Source organism: Malus sylvestris, chromosome 2 (genome assembly GCF_916048215.2).
Source record: "Malus sylvestris chromosome 2, drMalSylv7.2, whole genome shotgun sequence".
NCBI classification, from domain to species: Eukaryota; Viridiplantae; Streptophyta; class Magnoliopsida; order Rosales; family Rosaceae; genus Malus; species Malus sylvestris.
The window spans coordinates 32,780,017-32,807,287 of record NC_062261.1 but is presented as its reverse complement, the minus strand read 5'-3'; the positions used below and the strand labels follow the sequence as shown (position 1 = coordinate 32,807,287).

The window sequence follows — 27,271 nt, the reverse complement described above, 5'->3', positions numbered from 1 at the left end:
TGTTGTTAAATTACAAAATAATAATAATAATAATAATGAGTTTTTTCATTCTAATATTTTTTAAACCAAGTATTTCAAAGTTATCATGAGGTAATGTAAAGCAAAGCACTTGAGGTTAAGTTCAAGTTGTGAGGGTGCGTGAAGAAAAAATGAATTGCATGGGCCTAGCTTTTATTTTCCACCATGGTAATCACATCAAATAATAACCAATAACCTCGCTAATGGACGATAAATACACAAAAAATTTCTTCTCTCATGCAACTCTATTAATTTTAGCCCTTTAATTAAATAAATCAAACGGAAAAACATATAAGATTAAACAAATATATGTATAGAGAAAATAAAAATGTGTGGTTATCATTTCTCCAAATTATTTGTGTGACTAATTTATAAAAAAGAAATTATATTTTATAGGATTGCACCAATTGGGAAAAGGCACACGGAAATTTATATTTGTGGATATGTAGCTATCGGGCATGCCAACCACGGGTGCCATATAAGAACAATTGCTTTTTCTTTTTTGAATTTGGCTAGATACTTTCCTTATGTGGATGTATTTCAACCATGCTTTATTTAGTTTTACAAATTTATTATAGTCATGTTTTTCTTTTATTTAATTTTACAAATCTGGCTAGATGAAAAATTCAACTTTGGAAATTGGAGTTTGTTGATGCATAAAATCGGGTCGCTTTTGTACCAACTAAATCCAACCGTAAATCACCCATAAGCATAAAAACATAACAATATATCGTGGTTTACTCCAATGTGAACGTAGCCTCAACTTGAGGCGAACAACGACATATCGTTGTGCTATAGTGCGTATATATGATTTACGGTTGGATTTAGTTAATCCAAGATCAACCCAATTTTATGAATCAATATAGTGCATTAGATGGTGTGCCATGCTCATGCTTGAGAGTTAGTAAAAACATATCTAACGTTCACTATCAACGTGCGTACGCCAACGTCTGCAATGAAAAATGGAACGTTAATATTCCACTATTATTCTATTTTTTCGTTGGTATTTTTAAAATTGTTTAGCAGGAAAAAGAGTATGTTAAAAAAGTGAATATCTTTTTCTTTTTTTTTAATTTCAAGATAAGTGTACAAACCAAAAGAAAGTAAGTGTGTTCTCAAATCTCAATCTTTCTTTATTTTTATTTTTTTAACAAACGATATTATCTACATTAATGCCATGTGAGATTGGGTTAAGCCTTACATACAATGAGCTAGCAATAATGTTGTTCAAATTTACCTTTGACGAGAATTGAGCATAAGACATCTCACTTATAAAGAGAAATACTATTAGATCATAATACTAAGTATCTCTCTATCTTAATAGTATTAAGAAAGTTAACTACATTCCTTTTATGTTTGGAGTGATTTTCAAACACAGGTAATGATGTTTTAATTTTTCCTCCTTGCACCCTGAAGTTTTGGAATTGTACTATTTTACATCTTTCATGTCTTTGAATATTTAAGCCTCTATTAAATTGATGAGTTGTCTTTGTCAATATGGTATACATGTGGCTTACACATTAGCCCATATAAAAACAAATGTGTGATAGTAAAAATATGCCGTCTTCAGTCTTGACGAATTTGTACTTACAAAATAATCAACACATTTGATCAAAAATCAAAGCTTCACGATGCTCAAGTTAGTTTCTCCAAAAGGAGTGAGTGTTTAGGGCTTGTCTATGTAGCTGCTTACCAAAATTTGGAGGTGATGAGGGTATTTATAGGAGGTAGTGGCCGACCATGGTGTAGGGTTTTGACTAACACACGACGGCCTCTTATTAACCAAGTTATGTCATCGGTAAGATGCGCAATGAAAAAAGATTTTCAAGATATTAATTAAGAGATAACATCTTTGAATAATGGTGAGAATCCCTAATTGATTGCGATAGGGATTCCTTACTTGATAGAGTTAGTCTTCAATTGAGCATGTACTAAAAATATAATTTAGTAATTAATCCTATATTTAATATCTTTAACTTTTCCACGCCACGAGCAGAGCATTGAGCAGTCGTAGTCCAATGCATGCACTTCCAGGAATGCTAAGTTGTGCGTGAGAATATAAATGTGCCATTCCATTTAATGAGACAAGTCTTGTTTTTCTTGAGCTAAAGTCCACGTGTCACCTTCTAAATTTTTAGGATTATTTTTTGCTCCACAAAGTAGATCCTCGAAGATATATCTTCTTATCATGACTAATAGTGGTTGAGCTAAAATTTTATTTGGAGGGGGCAATATATAAAACTAAATTGAAAAAAATCCAAGGTTTAAACAATGTAGAAAAAACATTTAACACTCATTGCTATTTGTGGATTCAGTGGCACCCTTCTCCCCTTCTTCCTAGCCACTCAACCTTTCCTTCCACCTCTTTTCTTTCAGGACCGGATCTCAACTATCTCTTTCATCTCTACGAGATCTACATCGTCCCGGTGTTTTTTTCGGTCGATCGACGTTTCTTATACTTCGGGTTTAGCAACCAAACGAAGATCTCTTGTCTTGAGTAATTGGTATCCAAGTCGCATATTGTGTTGGGATGTTGTACACCTTGGCTCAACCTATGCACAATAATAAAACTAAGGATGGTCCTGATTTATATGTTGATCCCGATCTAGGCTGATTCGATTCGAGTTGATGTGAAAGGCATCGTTGGATGGATCTTACAGAGTATTTATATGCGTTGTAGTTTGTTTCTTTTAGTATTTTGTTCTTGTGTTGTTGGGTTTGTATTTCAGTTTGGTATTTCTGTCAATAAGTGCTTCCTTAGTGAGGTTCGTATAAGTTACTCCAAGTGAGTGTTTTAATTTTATGTATGTGTGTTATTGGTTCATCCTATGTCTGATCCGTTATTTATAGTAGTTATTTGATAGGGTTGAGCGTTGAATCTCTGTTGTTATAGACCTTAGTTATTTATTTCATAGTTGATTTGTGAAGTCGGGATTGGTTGTATCCAAAGAGTGCATTCTTCTATTAGCTATGTTGCTGGTGTGGACCCAAAAACAATACATAAAGTTCTAGAAATGACATGTGGATTTTTATTAGCTATTGACGAGAATGACCTCATTAAATTGGCAAGGCCCATATCTGTTCAACGCGCAGTTCAACCACCAAGAACCTTGAGTTGCTGACTATAATTTCTCTAAGCTCCACTTGCCATGTCAAGGAAATAAGGTAAGGGAATTAAAGGTAGAATCAATAACTAATTCCTACCTTTAAGCTTTCCTAAATGAACACATATTCCTTTATTCAAGAATACACAATCAAATTTCAATTACACTTTGTTTGGATGAGGGAAATAAACTTGGAATTTGGATAAAAGTCAGAATTTATAAATTGACATGCACAAATTCCCTTGTTTGGATTTATAACATAGAAATTTAGAATTTCCGCGTGGAAAAAAAAAACTTGGAATTTGGGGCCTCCAATTTCTAAGTTTAAATTCCATGTAAATAGATGTCATTTCCCAATTTCTATGATTGGGAGTTTAAAATTAACAAATTCCGTTTTCAATTTCATTGTTCTTTTAAGTTAACCAAACAACAAAATTCACAAATTCTAGAAAATAAAATTCCTTCATTTCAATTTCCGTCATTTTAAAATTCCTTAGTAATCTTAAATTTCTTCATCCAAACATAGTGTTAAGGATTCTCTAAAGATAATCCTTAGATATTATTATTTATTTGATAATATCTCAAAGACACTTCAAAGTTTATTTCAACATCTTAAAGATACTTTTCTACTACAACTAATGAATAACACCCTTTGGCCAATCGGACACTGACACATGGCATGGTAGATTTTCCATCAGACAAGATGCCTAATATTTACAACGCTCTGGTAGTTAGGGGCCGAGATGTTGTTGGTCAACAAATTAATGTGATTTGTGCAGTACAACAATTAATAGGAGAGAAACCATACACATTTGACATGCCCTATACTCTATAAATACTTCATTCTACATACTTCTCAAGTAAGTTTATTCTTTGCAATCCAACCTAAATCTCCCTCTCTTCTCAGAGAAACTAAACTAGGATCAGAGGTTCGTTAGCCAAACCCCCTCTCATTAGGCCCTTGGCTTTGGCTGTAAACAAAAGTGTTTAATTTGTTTTATTGGGCGTGTGGCTTTGGTTGTAACCAAATGTGTTAATTTATTTTGTACGTACAATTTCGTCAAATCCGAAGACAAGAAAATTTTACTACCACATCCTGGTCTTGCATAGAATCTCTTAATTGCTAGTTCGTGAAGCGAATGAATTTCTAGTTATCAACAATAAAGTTTCTTCGGCTTTGCAAGTCTTTTCATGCCCACAAATCCACCATTATTGTGGCCACAAGTTTGGCCAAGCTGGGCGTGTCTATGAAGTCCCTTTAATTTGAGGACCTCCCGAATTTTATCCGTAGTATACTCTTTGAAGTTTGTATTAGTTATTAGGGTTAAGTACTAATAAGCACCAAATCTTTAACAGTGATTTTAAATTAGTCCAAAGCTTTGAAAACATTTTGAATAGCAACTTAATGTTTGCATAATAAATATTTTTTAGGCCACCAAATTTATATAATAACATTACTACCGTTAAGTGATAACAACACTAACGTTAAGCTGTAACATAGACCAATATTGAAGGCTAGTTTTCATTGACACATCTTCTATGAAGCTCCCCAAAATGATCCCTTTTTATGGTTTCCTTCCATCCTATCTTTTAAAGGATAGTGCTATTCACACACTTTTTTATTTTTTATTTTTTTCCAAAGAGTAGAATAATATTAGACATGAATTGAAATGTTTACATCATGTGCCAGAGTATTAAACAACCACTCCAGTTCAAAACAATCCCACCTATGACATCCCCTCACACGTGTGATGTGAGTTACCACCAAATGCGTAGCACCATTACAAGAGCGAGGGGTGAAAAGAAACTTAACTGAACTTAATTGTTGCTTAAGATAATGAATGTCCCATAAAACACCTTCCATAGCAGCCTTCGATTGAAGAACACCTGTGAGCATGTTCACCAAAAACTTAGAATCGATTTCAAGCTGAATAGGCCCAAAGCCTCTCTCCACACACGCCACCAAAGCTGCTCGCACCGCTTTCACTTCTGCCATCAAACTCGATTCACAGCAAACATTCCCCACTCCTCCAGCTCCTTTGAAGATCCCTGCAAAATCTCTAGCCACCCAACCGAATCCACCCCTTCTCGTTTGCTTATGCCAAGCTCCATCACAATTAATCTTAATTATTTAAAAATGAGGGTTCACCCATCTCTCATGAAATTCCTTTCCCCCTTATCGTCTGCTGCATGTAGGCAGCACCTGGACCCGTTCACATCGTTCTAGCTCTCCCCATTGGCTTTGCAGTAGCTCCAAAGCTACTCTAGGCTCCACCATAGTCTTCTAAAAAACCATGATATTCTGACACTTCCAAATCCTCCATAATCCACATACCATCCACCTCATAAGCCTATCCCTCTCCTCCGCATCACCATATTTTTTCAACAACCATTTTCAACATGCCAAAAAAATCTCCCCCCTCCACCGACACCACATCTAGTTGCAAAAGAGACCCAAACCAAAACACACGAGCAAAATGACATTTAAAAATAAATGCACCTGTGTCTCCATGTCTTCCCCACAATGTGGACAACAAGTCTCCAAATGGATGCCCCCTCATTGTAAATTAGTTCTTACAACGAGAAAGTTTTTACAGCCCTTCCAAATAAAAGAGTAAACTGTCGATTTGCCCCCTGAACTATCACCCAACTTTCGATTTGCCCCCTGAACTTTTTAATTGGAAAATTAAGGATTTAAACTAATTTTTTTGGCCGATTTGCCCCCTGCTGTTAATTTTTCATTCATTCCATCCAAATTTCTGTTAAATGGAAGCATATGCACAACATGTGTGAGTAGTTCGGTCACTTCATTCTTTAAAATAATTGAAAACCTTAGATTTCTAAAATATAAACCTATGCAAATATGTGTGATTCTATAGCTTTTCTGTCTAAAGGTCTAGTGAAATGACGTTTTTGTCCACAAATGAGAGTTACGTGGTTTGCACATGATAAGAGTTAACGTTAATTTGGATGAAATTTATGAAAAACTAATGGTAGGGGGGAAATTGGCCAAAAAAATTAGTTTAAGTCCTTAATTTTCCAATTAAAAAGTTCAGGGGGCAAATCGAAAGTTGGGTGATAGTTCAGGGGGCAAATCGACAGTTTACTCCCAAATAAAATGACGAAGCTTAGGAGGAACCTTAAACTGCCATATAGCCCCCCAAATAGGATCCTTAACATGATCCCCACTTGACTGTCCCACACCCTTCCTCCCAAGCTCTCCATTTCGATTCATCTCTTGAGCAACCATATAGCCAGATTTAATGGAATACATCCTATTCCATGTATAATGCCAAATAATCTGATTGGGACACCCAAACTTACTAATTGGCATACTCAAAATGATACGAGCATTCAATAATGTTCTTGTTCCATAGCCCACCAACACCCACCAAATCTCCCACCATCAACGACATGTCCCCAGACTGTGAGATGGGGAGGAAAGTGCGCGGTGTAGGTAACCATGGATCTTTCACAATCCAAATACTTTGCCAATCCCTAACCCTCCATCGGAGTCCGCCTTTCAAGATTTTTTGCCCATGTAGGATACCTTTCCACCCCCACGAAGTGCCTCTTCCCATTGGAGCCTCAAAATAAACGAGGTAGGATAGTATTTCGCTCGAAGAATTTTAGCTAGAAGAGAATCCAGATTACAAATAATTCACCACCCAACCTTCGCTAGCATAGCTAAATTGAACGAAATAATTTCCTTAAACCCAAGACCTCCAAATGCCTTCCCTTTCGACATTTTATTCCAAGCCAACCAATGAACCCCCTTCTGTGTTTTCTAATCCCTCCACCAAAACCTAGCAATCACTTGCTCAATCTCCTTAGCCAATTGAATGGGAAGCTGGAAACAAGACATTGTGTAGTTAGGCAAAGCAGTAGCTACACTTTTCAGAAGAACCTCTTTCCCAGCCACCGATAAGAACTGTTCCGCCCAACCATTAATTCTTTCCTCCAGCTTATTCCGTATGTCTTCAAACACTTTCTTCTTTGAACCCCTAAAATCTGCTTGAACACCCAAGTACTTCCCAAGGTTCTCCTGATAGTTAATACCCAACATCGCCGATAGCCGGACCCTCAATGCATGCGAACAACTTGAGCTAAAGAATCCCGAGCTCTTCTCCAAATTAACACATTGTCCAGACCCCTTAACATATTTTTGAAGTATACCAACAACATGTGTGGCCTCTGTTTCCGTAGCTTGACAATAATAAAAAAAAAAACCAAATCATCTGCAAAGAAAACATGGGAGAGAGGCTTGACACTATGGGTGATAGTCATCCCCCGGATGTGCCTAACCCTCTCCTCGTTTTGTATTAAGGCAGATAACCCTTCAGCACAAATTAGAAATAGAAACGGCGATAAGGGTCTCCTTGCCGAAGTCCCCGACATGGTTCAATGTGACACGTGGCCTCCTCATTGATAATCACACTGTATGAGATTATCTGCACACACTCCATTACCTAATGATAGAAAATATCATCAAAACCCAATTTATGCATCATAGCATTAAAAAATGGCCCATTCAACACAGTCGTAAGCTTTATTTTTACCTTTTACACACTTTTATTAATTTTTTTTTGAGTGAAACGATAGCGTTAGTAAGTTAAATGTTAGATTAGCCACTAACAGGGTTCGAACCCACGCCGTCATGCAAGGGCACAACACATTTCCATCATTGTGGTAAAGGGAAAATGACTATTAATTTTTTGTTATTAATTTTCTTTAATTCATTCAATCTAGGTGACCAAAAATTAAAAGAAATGTGTGAGAAATAAAAATAAGTTACCCTATAAAAATATGACGCAAAAACTGGGTTAATACCTTCTTCGACCAATTCAACTTTTGATTGGCGCGTCTTATTACCAATGGACGTGAGTCAATTTTTGACCGATTCATCTATTGACCAATCAGTGAGCTGGATAACGTATAATTGATTTTGAAATTTTCCGAGCACTAATTTCATCCATTTGTGTCAGCAATACGTGCGTAGAACCAAAAAGCCAAAGAAAAAGAAAGAAACATAACGCAGCATGCATAGACAATTGCCATCCTTGGATTTTTCCAACTGTTTTGATTACTCAATAAAATAGATGATATCAACTAGTTTTGGTATCATGATATTTGTTTACACTTAGGGAGAGATATCTCAAATTCGATTTACATTATTGATGAAAATAATTTTATTATGAGTTAAATACCTAATATGAACTTGTTCTGATAAACTTTCAGACCTCAGGCTCATCATGATCCTCCACTGATATCATTGATATTGTCTTTTCTTGACTACCTATCGTTAAGTGTGAAGTTTTATCACAAAAATAATCGGTGATAATAAGGCTAGAATATTTCATATACAAGTTGTATAATGTGTTTTTATTTATATTTCTAATATGGGACTCTGTTCTCTAACAGTTAGCACCTTGGTGACCGCTCCACTATTGTTGTGACATTGTGTGTGCATTATGAAAATTATATCGTATCATGTTCTAGAAGAAAAAAAGACATCGACCAGGATCATATAAGTTAATTGAGATCCTCTATGGATCTCTGTATCCAGAGCCAAATGACTCAAAGATCCAAGTAGTTGAAGATAAAGAGAGATAGATCTGAACCCTTTGTTTGTGTGAGGTGGGTCAGAGAGATGGGCTAATGGAAGTCGTAGGATTGAAATTGAGTAGTTCACATCTCTTGGTTTGTGAGCTCCAAACACATAGATCCAAAAACTCTGGACCTAGAGATCCAGAGACTCTGAACATATAATCTGAAGGCTCCAAACACATAAATCCGGAGAAATTCTCAATTCCATATAATTGAAGGCAGAGAAAGTTTGAGTTGGAATGAACGATTTCACATGGCCAAGCATAAGAGGCAGCATGTTGCATCCTTTCTATAAAAAAAAATTGGTATGGCATGGTATGATGGGTACTAGCTATAGCAAGCTTCTTCTCGTGATGAATTAATTTAATCCCACACGTCTCATTTTTTCTTCTTTCTAAAAGTGGATTGTGATTGTCTCTATCCCAAAAGCCAACTTGCAAGCAAATGATGCCATATTTGTCAGAAATGCAGGCCTTTCTCATCCGTTTCTCTCCTTGTACAAGGTTTCTAGGCTAAGATGACAAACCCATTTATTCATTGAAATGAGTAATTTGATCTATTGCGTATACATGAATTTGGCTTTCCACACAATCCCTACCGTGTTTTTAGTAGTATGTAATGTATGTGTATGTGTATATCACTATAGGATAGAAGCTATCTTCAAAATTAGAGCATATCTCTTCGAGAATATCCCAACAACACAACCCCAGACACACACACACACACACACACACACAAAATCTCCTATGCATCGGATTAGAGAAGCTTTATTCATATTTTGGTGCTGAATTCTCTATTACCTAATTGACAAACACCTGAAAAAAGGGACCGTGTCTGCCAAAAGGGCCTACAATGTCTAAGTCAAAAAAATAATAGAGTAAAAAGAGAACTTGAGAGAGTTTTGAGTAGTAAGTGATGATTATTGTTTCATCTGGCTATTTATAGAGACTAAACCCTAGTAGGTAGTTGGAAGGGGAGGTTGTAGAGTATACTAGGTAATCCTTGATGATGCAAGCCAATTTTCGCAACTAGCTAGTAGTCTTGAAGGTCCATGTTGGTAAGAGTGTAGTTGAGCAGGACACTCAAGGGGATACTCTGGAGAGTCGGTGTCTTGCCGCCATTGGACTAGGTATGGCCCAACAACAAGACCTATTATGGGCGGCCCTCTTTACACCTAATATATATCATGGGTGACCCGGAGAGCCCATGACTCGTATCATGGGCGGCCTAGAGAGCTCACGGTCTATTGGTGGCCCATTACCTTAGGATAGACTACGTCTTATCCCTTTTAAATAAATTGTGGTCTACTCACGATATGAAGAGTAAAACCATCATATTCAGCATATTGTCCATGTGTCATTCTCCCATTGGATGTGGTTAATTTGTATCTCCACAAATGCTGCCACATTTGTTTGTGTTTAAGTAGGAAACAAAATAGTCATTTAGTACTACGGTTTAATGGTATTTGTCTTCACTTGTAAGTATTTCATAATTGAATAGGACTGAGGTAGGTCTTCAAGCCATGAAAGAAAAAAGTTTCCTTTTATTTCCCCACAACGATTTAGTATAAATAGGAGACAACTTTTGCTTGGATTCTCGCAAATTTCTTACTTAAAATTCAGGCTTCCCTATAGAGAATTCACAGAGAAATCTTAGGTATAAAATTCTTTCCTTCTTCCTCCTTCCTCTTCACACGTAATGGGGCAGCATGACTACCCCTAGTTTTCTCGACTTGGGTATGCAAGGTGCAACTGGGTGGGAATGACAAAGGGGCCCAAGGGACCTAGTCTGATACTTCTTATATCCAATGCTTAAACTAAAGGTATCGGTTGTAATATAAATATGTAAATTTGTAGAAATATTGATTTGACATTTGATATTGTTATTAGTTGTCTTCGATAAAAATGATAGAACTCAAAAACATGAAAATTTAAAAATGAAACTGTAGGAAATGTCATATGGTTGTTTGTTGATATTTAAGGAACATGTCGGTAATATCGACAAAATTTGTCGATTTTAGTCGAAATTTAAGAGTTTTTCCAATATGAGGTGAAGTCTATCTTGAAAATATTTTTTTCTGATTTAAGAGTTTCCAGATCTTTCTCTATTTTTTAGAAATATCGACCGTATTGAAGAAATTTCAAACATTGTTTTGGAGCGGATCTATAAACCTGTTTTTTTTATTGATTTTAAATCACCACTCGAAATCATTTATCTATGTGGCACCATTTAACTAAACTTGTGATCCCCGTGCCATATACAGTTATATTGAGAAATCAAATGGAAGAACGACAATGATTTGCAGTAGTAAAGTTCAAAGACAATGATGATTGATATCGAAATTGAGCACTAAAATGCGGAGGGAACAATTCCAAGGATTTTTTATTTATTTATTTATTTTTATTTTTTTACAACGATATTTACACTAAGTGGGTGAGGAATAAATAGTTGTGAACTTGCCATTTATTGGATTCAAATCTAGGATCTCTCGTTTTCATGTGAAGATGAATATCCCTAAACCGTAAAACTAATCGACAATTTGAGGGACCTTTTGTGGGGATTGACTACAATACTTGTATTTTTTTTTTATTACAATCATCATTTGAAAGTCAAATATAATTCATACAATTAAACATATGTATTTAATACAATCACTAAGTGATTATATCAAATACATGTAAATATTGTAGCTAAATCCTATTCTGTAATAAAACAAAACAAAACCTAAGTTAAATTGTTCGACACCACAATAGATTCTGGTCACTCCCTCTCTAATGAACCAGCTGACGCTTCTTTTGCTTTTTCAACCTGGCCGTCCGTTCCCTTCTTCTGCTTCCATCAACCTAGCTTGCTCTTCATCCTCTCTTCTCGCAATTAGTGCGCTACAAGGTCAAAATAATATTATTAGTCATAGTGTCATACATATGTGAAAAAAAAAAAAAAAAAAACTGGATCGTGATTTGGATACCATGTATAACCATCGAAGATTGTTGAAGTAACTAATTCCTGCAAATTAAAGGGTGTTACAACGCGCTTCTTACTCCATGTCACTATGGTCTTCAGCATCAGCAGCAAATCTATCGAGATTATAATTGCAGAAATTTGAAAATGATCATCAGGAATATGTGAAAATAACAACTCCCTAACCAACGCAAATATATTTAAATGTTCACCACATAGCATAAGTTTGGTGGGAATAGAGCTTACCGAAACATTTTTCTTATCACATCACGAACATTCCCGGCCTCAGGGTCATGCTCATCATCGGAAGTCTTCGCACCAGATGCGGAAGTCTTCCTCTCAGTAGTTGAAGCAGACATCTTCAATGGAAGCCCATTTGACCCTAAAGGCCGGCCCGACCCACTTTCATTTCCATCAAGCTGTTTCCTAGTGCCCATTGATTTTGAATCAATTTTTCCGCTGGTTGGGGCTTTCCTACCATTACTTTCCAATGGGTGTTTGCTTTTCATCGAAATATGATTTGATCTCACCCCTTCAACATCATAAAAAAAAACCTTTATAAGATCTTCAATGAACAAAAGAAAGTTACTCAACAGCCAGATCAGATGCAATATTTCAACCCACCAGAATTTGGAAGAGAGACATTTTTTGGGGGACAATCCTTGGCAGGAGCTGGACACTTCGCATCGTTAGAGAAAATTTGTGAGTAATCTCTCATATCCCTAATCCTTGGACTTCAGTTTTTTGCTGTACGTACCAGAAATTCCATTAATGGAAAATAAGAAAACTAGAAGATAATTTCAGACTTTAAAGTAAGGCTGAGTTCGGTTCGAAACGGTTCGATTTTTTGTCAAAATCGAAATTGAACTGAAATTTCGGTTCGGTTTGATTCGATTTTTTTCATTATTATTATTATTATTATTTAGATCTGGATATTAATAAACTAGCCCAAAAGAGGACTTGCCAAAGTAGCCCAATAGATCCAACAAACAGTAAAGGCCCAAGCCATAAAATACAACAAAAGAAAACCTAGGCTTCTACTGCAGCACCCACCGCCGAGCATCCTACTAGCACAAACCCTCGCCACCAACCAACCGACGCCTCAGCGATTGTAACATCCAGCCACAAGCACCTGTCAAAACACAGCCAAACAGACAAGATCCAAGGGTTTAATAAAAATAAATATCCAAAAATCAAAGATCTTTACCACATAGGGCTCCACAAAGACAAATCCAAGAACAACATCAGCCATTTTTTCTTCAAAAATTCACAAAGCATAGTCAACAAATAAATTCACATAGCATAGTCAACAAACCAAAGAAATAAAAACTATTAATCAATACATAAAAAAAACTACCATTTTTAGCACTCAAAGAATTAAACAAGAAAAAGAAAAAAAGAAGAAGAAATTGAATACTTACTGTTAAAGAAATCCGGAGGAACAAAGATGGATGTCTGGTGCGACCTCCATATGAATCCCAGAGTAAAAAACTATTTGGCTTGTATTTGAAAAGCAGAGATTGAAAGTTTATGGAGAAAGAAAGGAATATTAGAAAGGAGTGAAGAAGTTGTTGTTGTTGTAGGTGAGAGTCCACAGAGAGAGTATCAAACGAGGAGCAGAGAGACAAGAGGCGTAAGATTTAGAGAGGGAAAAAATGGGGATTGTCAAATAAATTCATAAAAAATCCTACGCCTCTTGTGGTAATCCTTTAAAATAGTAAGATCCATGTTACAACCATGGACTTGGCAGGTTGGAGAGAGGAAGAGAGGAAGAAGAGTTGAAGGGAGGTAGAGAAGAAGGAGGAAGAGAAAGGCTGAGGAAGCAGAGAGGAAGAGCAGCGGATGAGAGAGAGAGAGAGAGAGAGAGAGAGAGAGAGAGAGAGAGTGTGTGTGTGTGTGTGTGTGTGTGTGAATGAAAAGGAGTGACGGCTAGGGTTTGTAAACTTTATAAATTTTATAAAACATTAAGATTAGAATACCTATAAATAATATACTGGTACAGTTATAGCAATACAAAGCCTACAGTCAAGTTGGTTTGATTGAGCTATCCTCAACCTGGACGGAAGGGGTTTGAATCTTCACTCCAGTAGGTTTTGAATATTTATATTTTATTTTCATATTTTGGTTTTGTTCGATCCGGTCCGGTTTTCATACCTCAAAAACCAAAACCGAACCAACCAAATTTGGTTCGATTCGGTTCGATTTTTTCGGCCTCTGTTCGGTTCGATTGTCGGTTTTTTTCGGTTTTCAGTTTTTCGAACCCACCCCACTTTAAAGTTCAATCAAATACGATTTGCTCCATACGTCATTCATTAATTACCTTAGGCCATCTCTAGCCGAAAAATGTCTCCAACCGAGGGCTAGGTTAGAGGACTCGTGGGCCCCAAGAAATATGAAAGGGACAAAAGACCAACCGGCTGGCCTAATCCAGCCAGCCCCGAGCTGGGCCAGAAAATTGAGCATTTCTGTCGAATATAACCGACATGAATGCTAGGCCAAATTTTCAAATGCAACGACTAGCTTACGTCAGTTAGCTGTTATTTTTTATTTTTATTTTTTTATAATTTTATTTTTTATTTTTTTACAAAATCTTTTTCCTTTAAATTCTATTTTTTTCTATAACTTCCTATAACTTCTATTTTACAAAATTTGTTTCAAAAATATTTTTTAAATTCCAATTTTTCCCTATAACTTCTATTTTATAAAATTTGTTTCATATTTTTTTTTAAATTCTATTTTTTTTCCCAATAAATTCTATTTTACAAAATTGGTTTCAATTTTTTTTTTTTAAATTCCAATTTTTTTTCCTATAACTTCTATTTTACAAAATTTGTTTCATATTTTCTTTTAAATTCCATTTTTTTTATAACTTCTATTTTACAAAATTTGTTTCATATTTTTTTTTAAATTCTATTTTTTTTTAGGAAAACTAATGAAAAGGGCTTGAAAACTTTGAGTTTTAATGATAAGGACAAAATAAAGGGTAAAGTGAATAGTACCAGGATTGACTTTTCAGTGTAAAAATGTGGTTTTTCGTTAAAGTGAACAGTACCGGATGCTTTTCGTTAAAGTTCCCTTTTTTTTTTCGTATAACTTCTATTTTACAAAATTTGTTTCATATATTTTTTTAATTCAATTTTTTTCCTATAACTTCTATTTTACAAAATTTATTTCATATTTGTTTTTTAAATTTTATTTTTCCTATAACTTCCTAAGACATTATACAACATTAAATTAAATTAAGTAACATGAAATAACATTAAACAATATGAAACAACATTAAATAACATTAACCAACATAGAAATTATACAACATTAAAAAAAACATTTAACAACATGAAATTTAAACAATATTTTTAAAAACATTTAACAACATAAAACTTAAATGCTTACTTCATGCTTCTTTGGGCCCAAAGATGTGGAACAAGATCCTGTTGTAGGTACTTGTTTGTGGCACGGGAACGTATCATTCTATAGCGCTTCATATACTCATTTATAAAGATACTACTAGTTCTTGGATTGAAAGGCAAATTAGGCCCATCATATATTTTTGCACGAGCCCTTCTTGACCTATTTGGATCTTCTTGGTCATCATCGGACTCTCCATCAATATACCCATCTCACTCATCCTCCATTACCATATTGTGTAATATGATGCAAGACATCATGATGGAGTCCAAATTTTCTTGACTCCACCCTCTTGCCGGTTCGCTGATGATCTTCCACCGTGCTTGTAGAATACCGAAAGCTCTCTCAACATCTTTCTGGTATGCCTCTTAGTGTAAGGTAAACAACTTTTCCGCGTCATTCTTAGGGTTTGAAATTGCTTGGATAAGTGTTGCCCACTTTGAGTAGATGCCATTTGCCAAGTAATACCCCATATTGTATTGACGGCCGTTGATGTAGTAGTCAAGTTGATGTGTTTTACCTTCCATCAGGCGATTGAAGAGGGGTGAACGCCTAAGAATTGTAATGTCATTTTGGGATCCAGAGACTCTAAAGAAAGCATGCCATATCCGTATGTCATATGAGGCAACCTCCTCTAGCATAACAGTTGGCTTTCTCGACCTTCCGCATAAACCTCTTTGCCATCTGGTGGGACAATTTTTCCAATCCCAATGCATGCAGTTTGATGACCTTATCATGCCCGGAAACCCACAATCTTTAGCTTTGTGAAGGAGTCGATTCGGATCTTTTTTATTTGGCTCGCGGAGGTACTCGTCTTTGTAAACTTGAACAATTGTGTCACAGAATTATTCAAGAGTATCAAGGCATGTAGACTCAAACATACTATGAGTTTCATCCATCAAATCAGCTGGGGAGCCATAGGCCATCATTCGGAGTGTAACAGTAACCTTCTGATGAGGTGAAAAACCAGGGTGACCTGCTCTGTCCCGCTTATGTCGAAGGTATGGATTGACCTGCTGGACATCACGAAGTAAACAAGCGAAGACATGACGCCTCATTCGGAAACGGCGTCTGAAATCCTCTTCTGTGTACACTGAGTTGGGGTTGAAGTAGTTGTTCATCAGATTGGCATGCGTCATTACTCTGTTTTGTGGTTTGTAAGAACGACCAGCAACAGAGCCACCTCATTGAGGTTGTTCCTCAGTTGGCTGACACACCATGGCCACAACCATAGCTGCATCTCTGTTTTGTTTGTTGTGCCTTACTCGAACTTCTTCATCAGACTCCTCGCCTTCTTGTCTCATCTGCGCCCATTTTTCTTCCAATTTGGAATTAGATGCGGACCCTTAGTTGGAATCCAAAGAGGAACCAAAGTTGGAATTCATTGCAAACTTGAATTGAAAGAGATTGAATTCAAAGTTGTGTGAATTATAACCCAATATCCACCCTATTTATAGCAAAAAAAATTCAAATCCAATGGCTAGCTGACGTCACTGAGCCGTTGGATTTGAATTTAAGTTGTAGTTTTTAAATAATAAATTATGTTTGGCCTTATGGCCTTTTAGCCCTTGGTTGGAGACAGTTTTTTGTGACATGGCTAAAATGAGCCCTATGACCCTCGGTTGGAGATGAAGGCAAATATGGCCCTGTACTGTTCATTAAAATATTAATTTCTTGGAGGACCAGAGGGCTAAAATGAGCTATCTGACCATCATTTAGTTGGAGATGGCCTTAGGTTTCTGACCATCTGATACATATTTTGATCCCGAAGAGGTCGATCTAGAGCTTTTCTTGTCCTGCAGAGGTGAGCCGGACCAAAAAAAATACATTAAAACCTATTTAATCAATTAAAGCACACGAATGCTTCAAAATTCACAATTAGTAGAACTGCTATGGTTGCTGTGATGAATGATTTGCTCACTGGAGGCAGGATCCAGACCGTTTATATTTGTCTTGCACATCATGGATGAATTAGGGCCGCCTTGCATGTCATGATATCAACCTGCATAATTGCATTCACACAATGGTTATCATTAAATATCATGCTTTACCAAAGTTTTCCATGCAACACAAGAATTAAAAAAACAAGGGAATTTGAAAACTTGGATTTTTGAAAAGACAAAGAAATAAAAGAAATTCATGTTATAAATTATATTTATTATATGGCTGTTCGCATTCTGAGTCAATATGTAATATGTAAATAGTTGAGACATTTTTTATTTAAATCCTAAACCTATAAATAGGTACTCTAATAAGAAGGAATAAACACACCAATTTTCTCCTCCCAATTTATCTTGTTTCTCTTGTTCTCTGTATTTCTTATACTTTATTTCCAATACCTTATGATGCTCTTGATGTCAACTGAAGAGAACAAAGAGACAATGATCTCTCAAAAAGGGTTTTCCGCAGCCGTTGTCTCTTTATTCTAATTATATATGGCTTTATTTGCAGATTCAATATTAAAGAAAATAACAGTGCTCTATACTATATGAATGAGATCGTATCATGAGTCGCCAAATACAATTGAGTTTGCATTTACATTATCACAAGCAATCTCATATCTAGCACAACCAATTTTCGGTATGCCTTATTGTATCATTAAATTTTTTTGTAAACTGATCAAGAATACATGTGGGATTGACCATTAATTGTACACGCTTTCACATTCAAGTTGTGTACATGACCGGATTTATACAATTGTGTTTAAGTGATCAATTTAATTAGTCCCGCCTGATGCTGTACCCAAATTATTATTGTTTCTCCGCTGTTAATCTTAGATTTATTTATATATGTTTTTTTTAACAAACGATATTATCTACACTAACGAAGAGGGGGTAGGCTTAGCCTCACAATAGGCTAGCAATAATGTGGTTCAAATTCGCCTTTGGCGAGAATCGAACCTAAGACCTCTCACTTACAAGTGAAGAGAAATACCATTAGACCGTAGTATTAAGTGACATTTATGTATGTTAAACGTATGTGATTACACAATATTATATGATAAAGAATAAATATCATATAAAAGATCATGACATGAAGGATCCCTATAAATAACTGGATCCAGACCTTAATCTGTGGATTCTCAATTTTTGTCAATTTTTGATATTAAGAGACCATGCCTTCTGGAGTAAGTCGGAATACGTACCTTTTTTTTTCTTTTAGGTGTGTGGTATCTTAACTTCATTCTTCGCGAATCTTTGGACATGGAGGCACCCCATTTCCGCACACACTACTTTGTTACTTGTGCCTTCAATACTGAAATGATGACGATTGTCTTAGTTCCGTGTGCACAAAAACTGAAACTTTGCTGGTCAAAGGCCAAAAGGTTCTCCAACGGTTAAGTTAGTGAGCAATGTTAACATTCAAGCAGTGGGCAAGAGTCTAAGGCCTCGTTTGACAGCTGGAACTGTACTTACTATTTCAGTCGAATAGGATAAATAAACATCGGATTGTACTGACTAAATTAATTTGGTGTTTGGTGCTGTGTCGGATTAATCTGTGCATCAGATAATATGTCGGACTATTATAATTTTCTAAAACAAATCACCAAATAATTGTTGTTAGAATGAATAAAAAAGAGAAAATTAACCAAAGAAAAGCAGAAAAAGAGGAATTTATCATCATAAAAAATTAGAAAGAAAAAAAAAAGATAAAAGGAAACCCAGCGTGGCTTTCTTTCTTCATCTTCCCCATCAGCTGCACATCAAGAATGTGGCAAAGATTGCGTACCTTTTGGATCTCAGCAAATCGGCAATGAAACCCAAAGATTTTGGATCGGGCCGATACGGTTTAGCCTCCATGTTGTAATTTACAAGCGCACTCGAAGCACAGCTCGGCGATTGAACACCCGAAACAGAGCTCATCGATGGCTGATCTGGCACCGGTTCTTGAGGGGCGTCGGAGGCCAAGAAGGACAAATTAAAAAGCTTGTCGATTGCGTAAACGATCACCAACCCATCATAGAACGTCGTTAGGATTAATACCCAGATCGTTGATCGACAAATAGCCTTGGAAATTTGGGGAGGCGGTGACGATGATGGAGTAATTAGGGAGCAAAGTCGGGATCTTTGTATTAGGGTGGAGGTACTTCAAGGTTGTTGACGAAGATTCTTCTCAAAGATGGTGGCAGTGGAGGATTTGAATTCAATGGAGTTAGACACGAGTTGGAGGGTAAGGGACATGAAAAGGAAGCCGGAGTTCGAAAGCCCACTTTGAGAAGTCGTTAAGGATGACTTCTTGAAGATGGAAAGGACCCAACTAATTATCCTAAGCGTTTAGGGTGTTTTAATAGTCCGGTATCAACCGTATAAAATTTGATGGATCGGTTAACTAAGCAAGTATTTATTTAGTACGAGAGTGTACCAAACAACTGCTTCTATAGTAATAAACATATCCGATGCACTATACGGTGTGCCAGATGAGGCCTAAGTATACATAGATTGTGTTACCAAAGATGAACCCTAGAAGGGTGTGTTTGTACTAGTCAAGGAGATGACCTTTTAGGATAGTAGAATCCTTATTAAACCAAGAGAATATAGAGGATATCTAGGAAGTAGATATTGCATCCTCTTAAGAGTGTGATTACTTGTGGTGCCCGCTGAAGAAAGTTGAGGTTCCATCATAAAACTTGGCAATATAGGGAGTACCCCAACTTAATTGTAAGCCCATGCAAAGCCCATCCTCCCATCAATGTGGGATTCATTCTCAACACAGCCCCTCACATGTGGTGACTTTTCAAGCCTAACACGTAAACAATACAATGGGGTGACGTAGAGCGAGTGTGGTCGTTTGGCTTCATAAGTGGAACAACCTACTCTGATATCATGAAGAAAGTTGAGGTTTCATCATAAAATCAATTGGCAATATGGGGAGTAGCCTAACTTACTTGTAAGCCCATGTAAGGTCCATATTCCCATCAACATGGGATTCATTCTCAACACGACCTTTATGTGGTGAATTTTCAAGCCTAACACGTGGACAACACAATGGGGGTGGCGTAAAGATCGCGTGGCAGTTTGGCTTCACACGTGAGAATTGGAGGTCCCAAATTCCAAGATTTTTTCCACACAGAAATTCTAAATTTCTATGTTTATGAATCCAAACAAGGGAATTTGAGCATGTCAATTTATAAATGCTAACTTTTATCCAAATTCTAAGTTTATTTCCCTTATTCAAACATAATGTTAGTTAATTCTTTAATAATCTCAGACTAAAATTTTAAGCTAAAACTTTTGGAAGGAAAACTAATTTTTGAATTAAAACTTAAATTTTCTGGACTAAAAATTTAGGTTTCAAAATCTCTCAAAGAAAGATCAAGTGGATCATTTAAATCCAACTCCAAAACCCCTACTCGTCGAATATGTTGGCAACCTCAAGTATTTCTCATGGCAAGAAACCAATATCATCTCCATTAATTTAATTTTTTTTTTTTGGTCAAATCCTTTTTGAAGAAAGGAAGAAGTTTTATTAAAAAAAGATAATTACAAGCCAAAGGCCCACAAACAAATATTGACAATACAAAAAGGGGCCACCTGAACTATCTTACAAAAGCCCAATCCAAAGCCCAAAAACTGATACAGAGCCCTGGAACATTCCAGTGTGCTTCCACTACCGCAACAGTGATTTCCGATCATCCAAAACTAAATACCCAAATCAACGCCACAACTCCCACCAATCAGCACCGTAGAGAACAAACGAAGTGCAACCCTGTCTCCCAGCCACGATTGTCACACCGGTCTCAGCTAGAAAATGAAAGAGCCCATAGAAATACCATGGACAACACTGCCAATAAAGGCAGAAAGAGAGAAGGAGGTGGTGTTGGAAACACCCGAGCCGATGTAACTGGAACTCTACACACCTTTTCAAAAGAGCGCCTTAAAACACCATGAAATCTGACAGTAGACCATATCAGAAAAGGTCGAAGAAGATGGATGCCCATAAGGAGTACCGAACTGGATAAAACGGGAAATAATGGGGAGAGAGGAAGCAAAAGGAATGAAAGGAGGAAGAAGAAAGAAAGTGGCCAGAGCATCCACTGACCCTCGCCACAACAAAGGCCAACGACAACGAAATCGTCGGGATGAAAGCTACTCACACTAAAGGTGGGAAAGACTCTCAAGAAGAGAGAAAAACTCTCACACTCGGGGAGAACTCTTATCTCCATTAATTTAATTGATTTAAATTAATTAATGTGGCCGTTATGATGCTTGCTCCTTACGAAATTAGGACTCCATAATTACTCAAACCAATACGTCTAAGTATTTTGAATATCAAATTATTCACCGCGTTAGTAACGGATTAATATCCATTAAATCTTATAATAAATAGCTGAGGTCAAGCATAAAGATTTAATAATTATGGAGATTAAATTTATGATTAAAATGTTCATAGTCTTCAAATATAATAAATAGCTGAGATCAAACATAAAGATTTAAATAATTTAATTGGGGAGTGGAAATTCTAACCTCAAAACTCAATCGCAGAAACGCGCAATCCATCGCCTCTCCCTATCTCACACCAATTAATCCAGATTAGTGAAAATCTATCAGTTAGCGTTAGGTTTCATCTCGCGTTTTTTCCTTCTTCTTTCTGAAATTTGTGGTTTATCTACTTGGAAAGGTATGTAAGCGGTTTGAATTTTTATTTATTTTTATTAAAAAACTCTTTTTTTGGTAAAATTAAAAAACTCTTTCAATTAGTCTGTTGATTATGATGTTTTAATTAGAACACAAAATTCTGACCTGCTTTGATTCGGTTTTGATGTTTTGAAGGGATCCGGCGATTAGGTTAGGGCTCAGCAACGATTGATTTCTGTACATTTCGAATTCTTCGGCCTTGCATCATCTTTGAGTTTGAAAGGAACGACTTTCTGGTGAGTTGATCGGTTCTTGCTACCAGCCGAAAATATGTGGTATCTGAATTTCCTTTTTAGCATGATATTGAAGCAAATTGTGGGTTCTTTCAGCGTTCTCTCGTTTGTAATTCTTTGAATTGACGATATTACTGATTTTGCATAGGTATTTTCTGCCCAGCAGATTGAAGTTAGGGTTCTTTTTTGTGATTTCCATGTACCCAGTGTAGTTAATTGTTAATTCGAGTTGGAAAATGCGGGGATATGGTAGAGATGTAAGTAAACTTTGAAACTGTCTTTAATTATACGCGATTACTGTTGACATTTTGATTATCGTTATTCCTAAGCTGTTTTTTTCCTTTCCTTGTTATTGAATCACATTAGTATTTCTGTTTATCTGGTGGTTGCTTTCGTATAGGAATGCTATCAATCAGTCAAAGAATATGATGATTATGAGGACGAGGGATATGTGGAAGCGGAGGATGGAAAAAAAGATACTGATCGCACCAACGTAACTGTGGCACGTCTTGATTTTAGACAGTGCTTGAAAGAACAACATAGAAAGAAGTTGGAGATAGATGGTGGTTCTTCTCAAGCCAAGTCCTATGGAAAGAAGAAGCTACCCTATGATAAGTGAGTGACTACTGTTCCTGCCTCTTTTCATGTGATAAAAAACTCAGATTTCTTTACATTATAAGGACGGTGGTGATGGTCTTTGGCTTTCCTACCACTAATTTCATCCCTCTTTTAGAGGGTTTGAACTTATTTTTGTTTTAAATCCATTGCGGTCGTTGCAAGGACATTTTGAGTCTCATATATATATATATATATATAAATCTATACTGATGACAATATTTGATCATGTTATTTGAATTATATTAAAGCAACGAATTCAACCAAATAGTTGCTTAATGTATTGATTTTCTTCGTGGTATTTTATTTTTATTTGAAGCAGCATCGGGTACAGGTTTTTTTTTCCTTTTTTTGACACGTTAATTTTTTCAAAGGGGTATCACTCTGTTGAAATTTCATGGTTGCAAGGTATAATTCTGAAAGGTGTTTTAAATTGTTTCTACTTATCCCGCAGTTACGGATCTTTTTTTGGCCCATATCAACCAGTTATCTCTCAGAGAGTAATTCAAGTGACCCAGCAACTCTCATCTAGGGTTAATCCCCTTCAACTTGTACGTATTATGTTAATCTTTCAGCTTGTCCTGGAATACTTTCTCATATCTTATCCTTTTCTCCACCTGTTATGTCTGCTCTTCTTGATGGTTTTGATTTTCCATTGTGGTGTCCTGAAACTTCTAATATTTAGTGGTATGTTATCTATTAGGAAATTGTAGAACTTTACTTTGCTCTGAGGAATTGATTTAAGTTCTATTTATTTGATATGATGCTTAGTGATTTTTTATTTTTTATTTTTTATTTTTACATTTGTAAATCACTTTGCAGTCCTCCTTTTTAATAGCAGATGAATTCATGAGCTCTAAGCTCCTAAACTATAGGGTATAGATCTCCCTTGTTATGTTCAATATTTTCACTATTTATGATATCCATAATTCAATTTAGGTTTTAGTAGAGTTTTCTTTTTGTAAATGATGTTGTCAACCTAAAGTAAAAACTCGCTCTTACTTTCTAAGCATTTGCTAGGAATCCTCACCTTTTGGCGTTTCTTCTCATGCAAACTCTTGCATTGATGTACTTAATAGTTAAACGTTCACGTACGCTCTTCCACTGTTATTAAGCATTCCTGTGCTTTAATTGGTATTTGGATTTTAATGTATTTGGATTGGTCCGACTCTCCTCTATAGGACAAGAAAAGCTCTGGATCGACATCTTCTGGATCAAAATCTGTATCATATGGCCAGAAACCCAAAGTCATGAATGAGGTATTGGAGCAAATCGTATATTAATTGTCCTTAAAGTCTGGATTTGTATTCTACTTGTCTTATTATCTATTAATGGGATTTCTGGTATGTACAGAAAAAAACTAAAGTTCAAATGATTAGGGAAATGAGAGATTACTCACAATTTTTCTCCAAGGATGCGGACTGTCCAGCTCCTGCCAAGGATTGTCCCCCTCAAAATGTCTCGCTTCCAAACTCTGGTGTGTTGATATTCTGCATCTGATCTTTCTGTTGGGCATTTTTCTATGCCGCTAACTTTCTTTTGTTCACTGAAGATCTTATAAAGGTTTTTTTTTATTATGATGTTGAAGGGGTGAGGGCAAATCATATGGCGATGAAAATCAAACAGCCACTGGAAAGTAATGGAAGGAAACCGCCGACTATGAAAGAACAGATGCATTCTGAAGTTGGGTCCACTAAGTTAATTTCTGCACGTAGAAGAATTGATTCAAAATCAATGGGCACTAGGAAGCAGCTTGAAAGCAATGAAAATGGGTCGGGCCGGCCTTTAGGGTCAAAAGGGCTTCCTTTGAAGATGTCTGCTTCAACTACTGAGAGGAAGACTTCTGCACCTGGTGTGAAGAATTCCACCACGTCTGGTTTGCACAAACCACTCCCTCCAAAGTTGCAGTCATCTGTTTCAAGGCAGCACCTGACACAAAAAGCGGAAGTACATATGCCGAATACTAAGCCCAAAGCAAGACAGTCGACAGGATTGTCAAAACCTCAGGTTTAAAGCTCACCCACCATCTGCTAGATTTATGCTTTCCTTCGCATAGTTCATTCTTTTAAGACCAGTCGTCTTTTATGATAATGCGTAATATCCTTTACCTATTGTGGATTTTAGCAGATGAGTATGCAACAATTGCAAAAGCAAACCTCACCCCGCACTATGTATGATAATCGTCCCAAGAAAAAAAGACGGTGTTCCGATGATGATTATTATGACCCTGAGGCCGGGAATGTTCGTGATGTGATAAGAAAAATGTTTCGGTAATCTTTACTCCCACAAAACTTTTATGTCCAAATTTCATTATGTTAATGTGGTGAACATTCTAAATATATTTACGTTGGTTTGGGAGTTGTTATTTTTCACATATTCCTGATGATCAATTCCAAATTTCTGCAGTTATAATCCCGATAGATTTGCTGGTGATGCTGAAGACGATAGTGATATGGAGGCAGATTTTGAAGATATTCAGAGGGAAGAGAGAAGAAGGTAAGAAGCGTGATGTAACGCCCTTTAATTTGCAGGAAATAGTAACTTCAACGGGCTTCGATGGTTATACGGATATCCAAAATACGAACATGTTTTTTTTTTTAGCATTTCAAACATATGTATGGCTGATTATATATTATTTTGAACTTGTAGCGCGCTAATTGCGAGAAGAGAGGATGAAGAGCAAGCTAGGTTGATAGAAGCCGAAGAAAGAAAGGAACGGATGGCCAGGTTGAGAAAGCAAAAGAAGCGTCAGCTGGTTCATTAGAGAGGGAGCGACCAGAGGGAATAAATTTTGCCTCACTTTGATTAGTTCTTTGGTCACACACACCAATGAAAGTGGCACCGGTTTTTCTCTTTTATTTTTTTATTTTTTTTTATTTTTTTTTATCACAAACGGTTATTTATTTATTTATTTTTAATGAAGTAACGACATTACACTAAGAGGTAAAAGAGATGGTTAGGCTTCACAATGGTTAGCAATAATGTAGTTCAAATTTGTCTTTGGCGAGAATTAAACTTAAGACCTCTCACTTACAAGTGAAGAGAAATATTACTAGATCGTAATACTAAGTAGCATCACAAAAGGGATTTGGATACAATAATTATATGTATTAATACATCACCATCGATGATAATGATTTTATTAATACATATATTTACATGATTATACTTGACCATTAGAAGATGATGATTGTATTAAAAACGTACAAGTATTTTGTAGGCAGTCCCCACTTAAGGTCATCAAATTGGTGAACCAGATCATGTATAATTACAGTTAGTGAAGCAGATCATGTTCTCGACCTACTAAAAAATCTTTACTAATGGGTAATTAAAATGGGATGAATTGAATTGTTGATGAGTTGGAATGAAGAGGATTTTGTAATTCATGTAATTGCTTTAATAAAATGGTTTTTTTTTTCTTCTCAAAAAAACCCCCCTCATATAATTGGTAAAAATTTCATATGAATAATATAATTACTAAAATACCTTTAGTTGAAATAAATTGTTTTGTATAATAATATTTTGGTTAACTTTTATCTCTATATATAAAGCCAAAATTGATGTGAACAGTGTTTTTTGGGTTCACAAGCTTCACAAAAAATAAGTGGACAGAAATTCCCCCCAAACAAAAGTTTAAAAGCAATCCAAAATAATGCACTAAATAATGCGGGGGTATTTTCATCATATAAACAATATTTTTTATTTTTATAATTAGTACCTCACAATAGGCTAGCAATAATGTGATTCAATAAGTTGTTTATTAAATATTAGTTTTTCTATTTTTAAACATGTTCAAAACATCTTAAGAGGCGCGTAGTGCCTGTTATAAAAAAAGTTTTTCGCATGCGCATAATAATGTGATTCAATTAGTTGTCAAATGATTTTTTTTTCTTCAAACAAACAATATTATCTATACTAAGGAGGAGGGGGTGAGCTTAACCTCACAATGAGCTAGTAATATTGTGATTCAATCAATTGTGAATCAGAGCCCTTAATTTATGTCTTTCTTGTACCTAACCAAATAAAGGGAACCATGACCATCTTTCTTATGAGACTTCTTTCTTTACTCGGAAGTGCCTTCAGTGTTTTTATAGAAAATGCATTTGGTTGTTTATTAAATATTATTATTTTTAATTTTTAAACACGTTCAAAATATCTTAAGAGACGCATAGTGCTAGTTATAAAAAAAAGTCTTTCGCATGCGCATAACAATGTGATTCGATTAGTTGTCAAATGATTTTTTTTTTCGAACAAACAATATTATTTATACTAAGGAGGAGGGAGTGGGCTTAGCCTCACATTGGGTTCACAATAATGTGATTCAATAAGTTGTTTATTAAATATTATTTTCTCTATTTTTAAGCACGTTCAAAACATCTTAAGACCCGCGTACCGCCAGTGATAAAAAAAAGCCTTTCACATGTGCATAATAATGTGATTCAATCAGTTTTCTCTATTTTTAAACACTTAAGAGGCATGTAGTCCAATTATAAAAAAGATCTTTCACACGCGCATAATAATATAATTCAATTTGTTGTCAAATGATCTTTTTTTAATTTTATTTTTAACAAACGATGTTCTCTACACTAAAAGGGAGTGGGTGTGCTTAACCTCACAATGGACAAACAATAATGTAATGCAATCAGTTATTTATTAAATATTATTTTCTCTATTTTTAATGTAAATTCAA

At 35.8% G+C, this 27,271-nt stretch overlaps 2 protein-coding genes and 1 long non-coding RNA gene across 6 annotated transcripts; 1 reads left to right on the top strand and 2 right to left on the bottom strand.

Moving 5' to 3' along the window:
• Window positions 1–11,289: 11,289 nt before the first annotated feature.
• LOC126585093 (uncharacterized) lies at window positions 11,290–12,448 on the bottom strand. Of its 2 annotated transcripts, XR_007610311.1 has the most exons (4): window positions 12,315–12,448; window positions 11,937–12,222; window positions 11,698–11,806; window positions 11,290–11,611 (listed from the first exon to the last, which is right to left on the bottom strand). XR_007610311.1 is itself a non-coding variant. In XM_050249490.1 (3 exons), the coding sequence occupies exons 1-3, from the start codon at window positions 12,406–12,408 to the stop codon at window positions 11,533–11,535; spliced, it is 459 nt and encodes a 152-aa protein (XP_050105447.1). In that variant the 5' UTR covers window positions 12,409–12,448; the 3' UTR covers window positions 11,290–11,532. The 2 variants fall into 2 exon arrangements, 1 of the variants encoding a protein (XP_050105447.1); XM_050249490.1 differs by lacking the exon at window positions 11,698–11,806.
• Window positions 12,449–16,727: 4,279 nt separating this feature from the next.
• On the bottom strand, window positions 16,728–19,396 carry LOC126585105 (uncharacterized). Its single transcript, XR_007610313.1, has 2 exons — window positions 18,828–19,396; window positions 16,728–17,100 (listed from the first exon to the last, which is right to left on the bottom strand). It is a non-coding gene; the product is annotated as an uncharacterized LOC126585105 (long non-coding RNA).
• Window positions 19,397–21,525: 2,129 nt separating this feature from the next.
• On the top strand, window positions 21,526–25,747 carry LOC126585575 (protein spt2-like). Of its 3 annotated transcripts, none has more exons than XM_050250028.1 (11): window positions 21,526–21,716; window positions 21,869–21,969; window positions 22,115–22,223; window positions 22,367–22,581; window positions 23,036–23,132; window positions 23,763–23,840; window positions 23,935–24,058; window positions 24,170–24,588; window positions 24,706–24,851; window positions 24,988–25,077; window positions 25,231–25,747. In XM_050250028.1, the coding sequence occupies exons 3-11, from the start codon at window positions 22,203–22,205 to the stop codon at window positions 25,343–25,345; spliced, it is 1,305 nt and encodes a 434-aa protein (XP_050105985.1). In that variant the 5' UTR covers window positions 21,526–21,716; window positions 21,869–21,969; window positions 22,115–22,202; the 3' UTR covers window positions 25,346–25,747. The 3 variants fall into 3 exon arrangements, with proteins under 3 accessions (XP_050105985.1, XP_050105993.1, XP_050105978.1); XM_050250036.1 differs by having other exon boundaries at window positions 21,869–21,971; window positions 22,168–22,223; window positions 24,709–24,851; XM_050250021.1 differs by having other exon boundaries at window positions 21,869–21,971; window positions 22,168–22,223.
• Window positions 25,748–27,271: the final 1,524 nt, after the last annotated feature.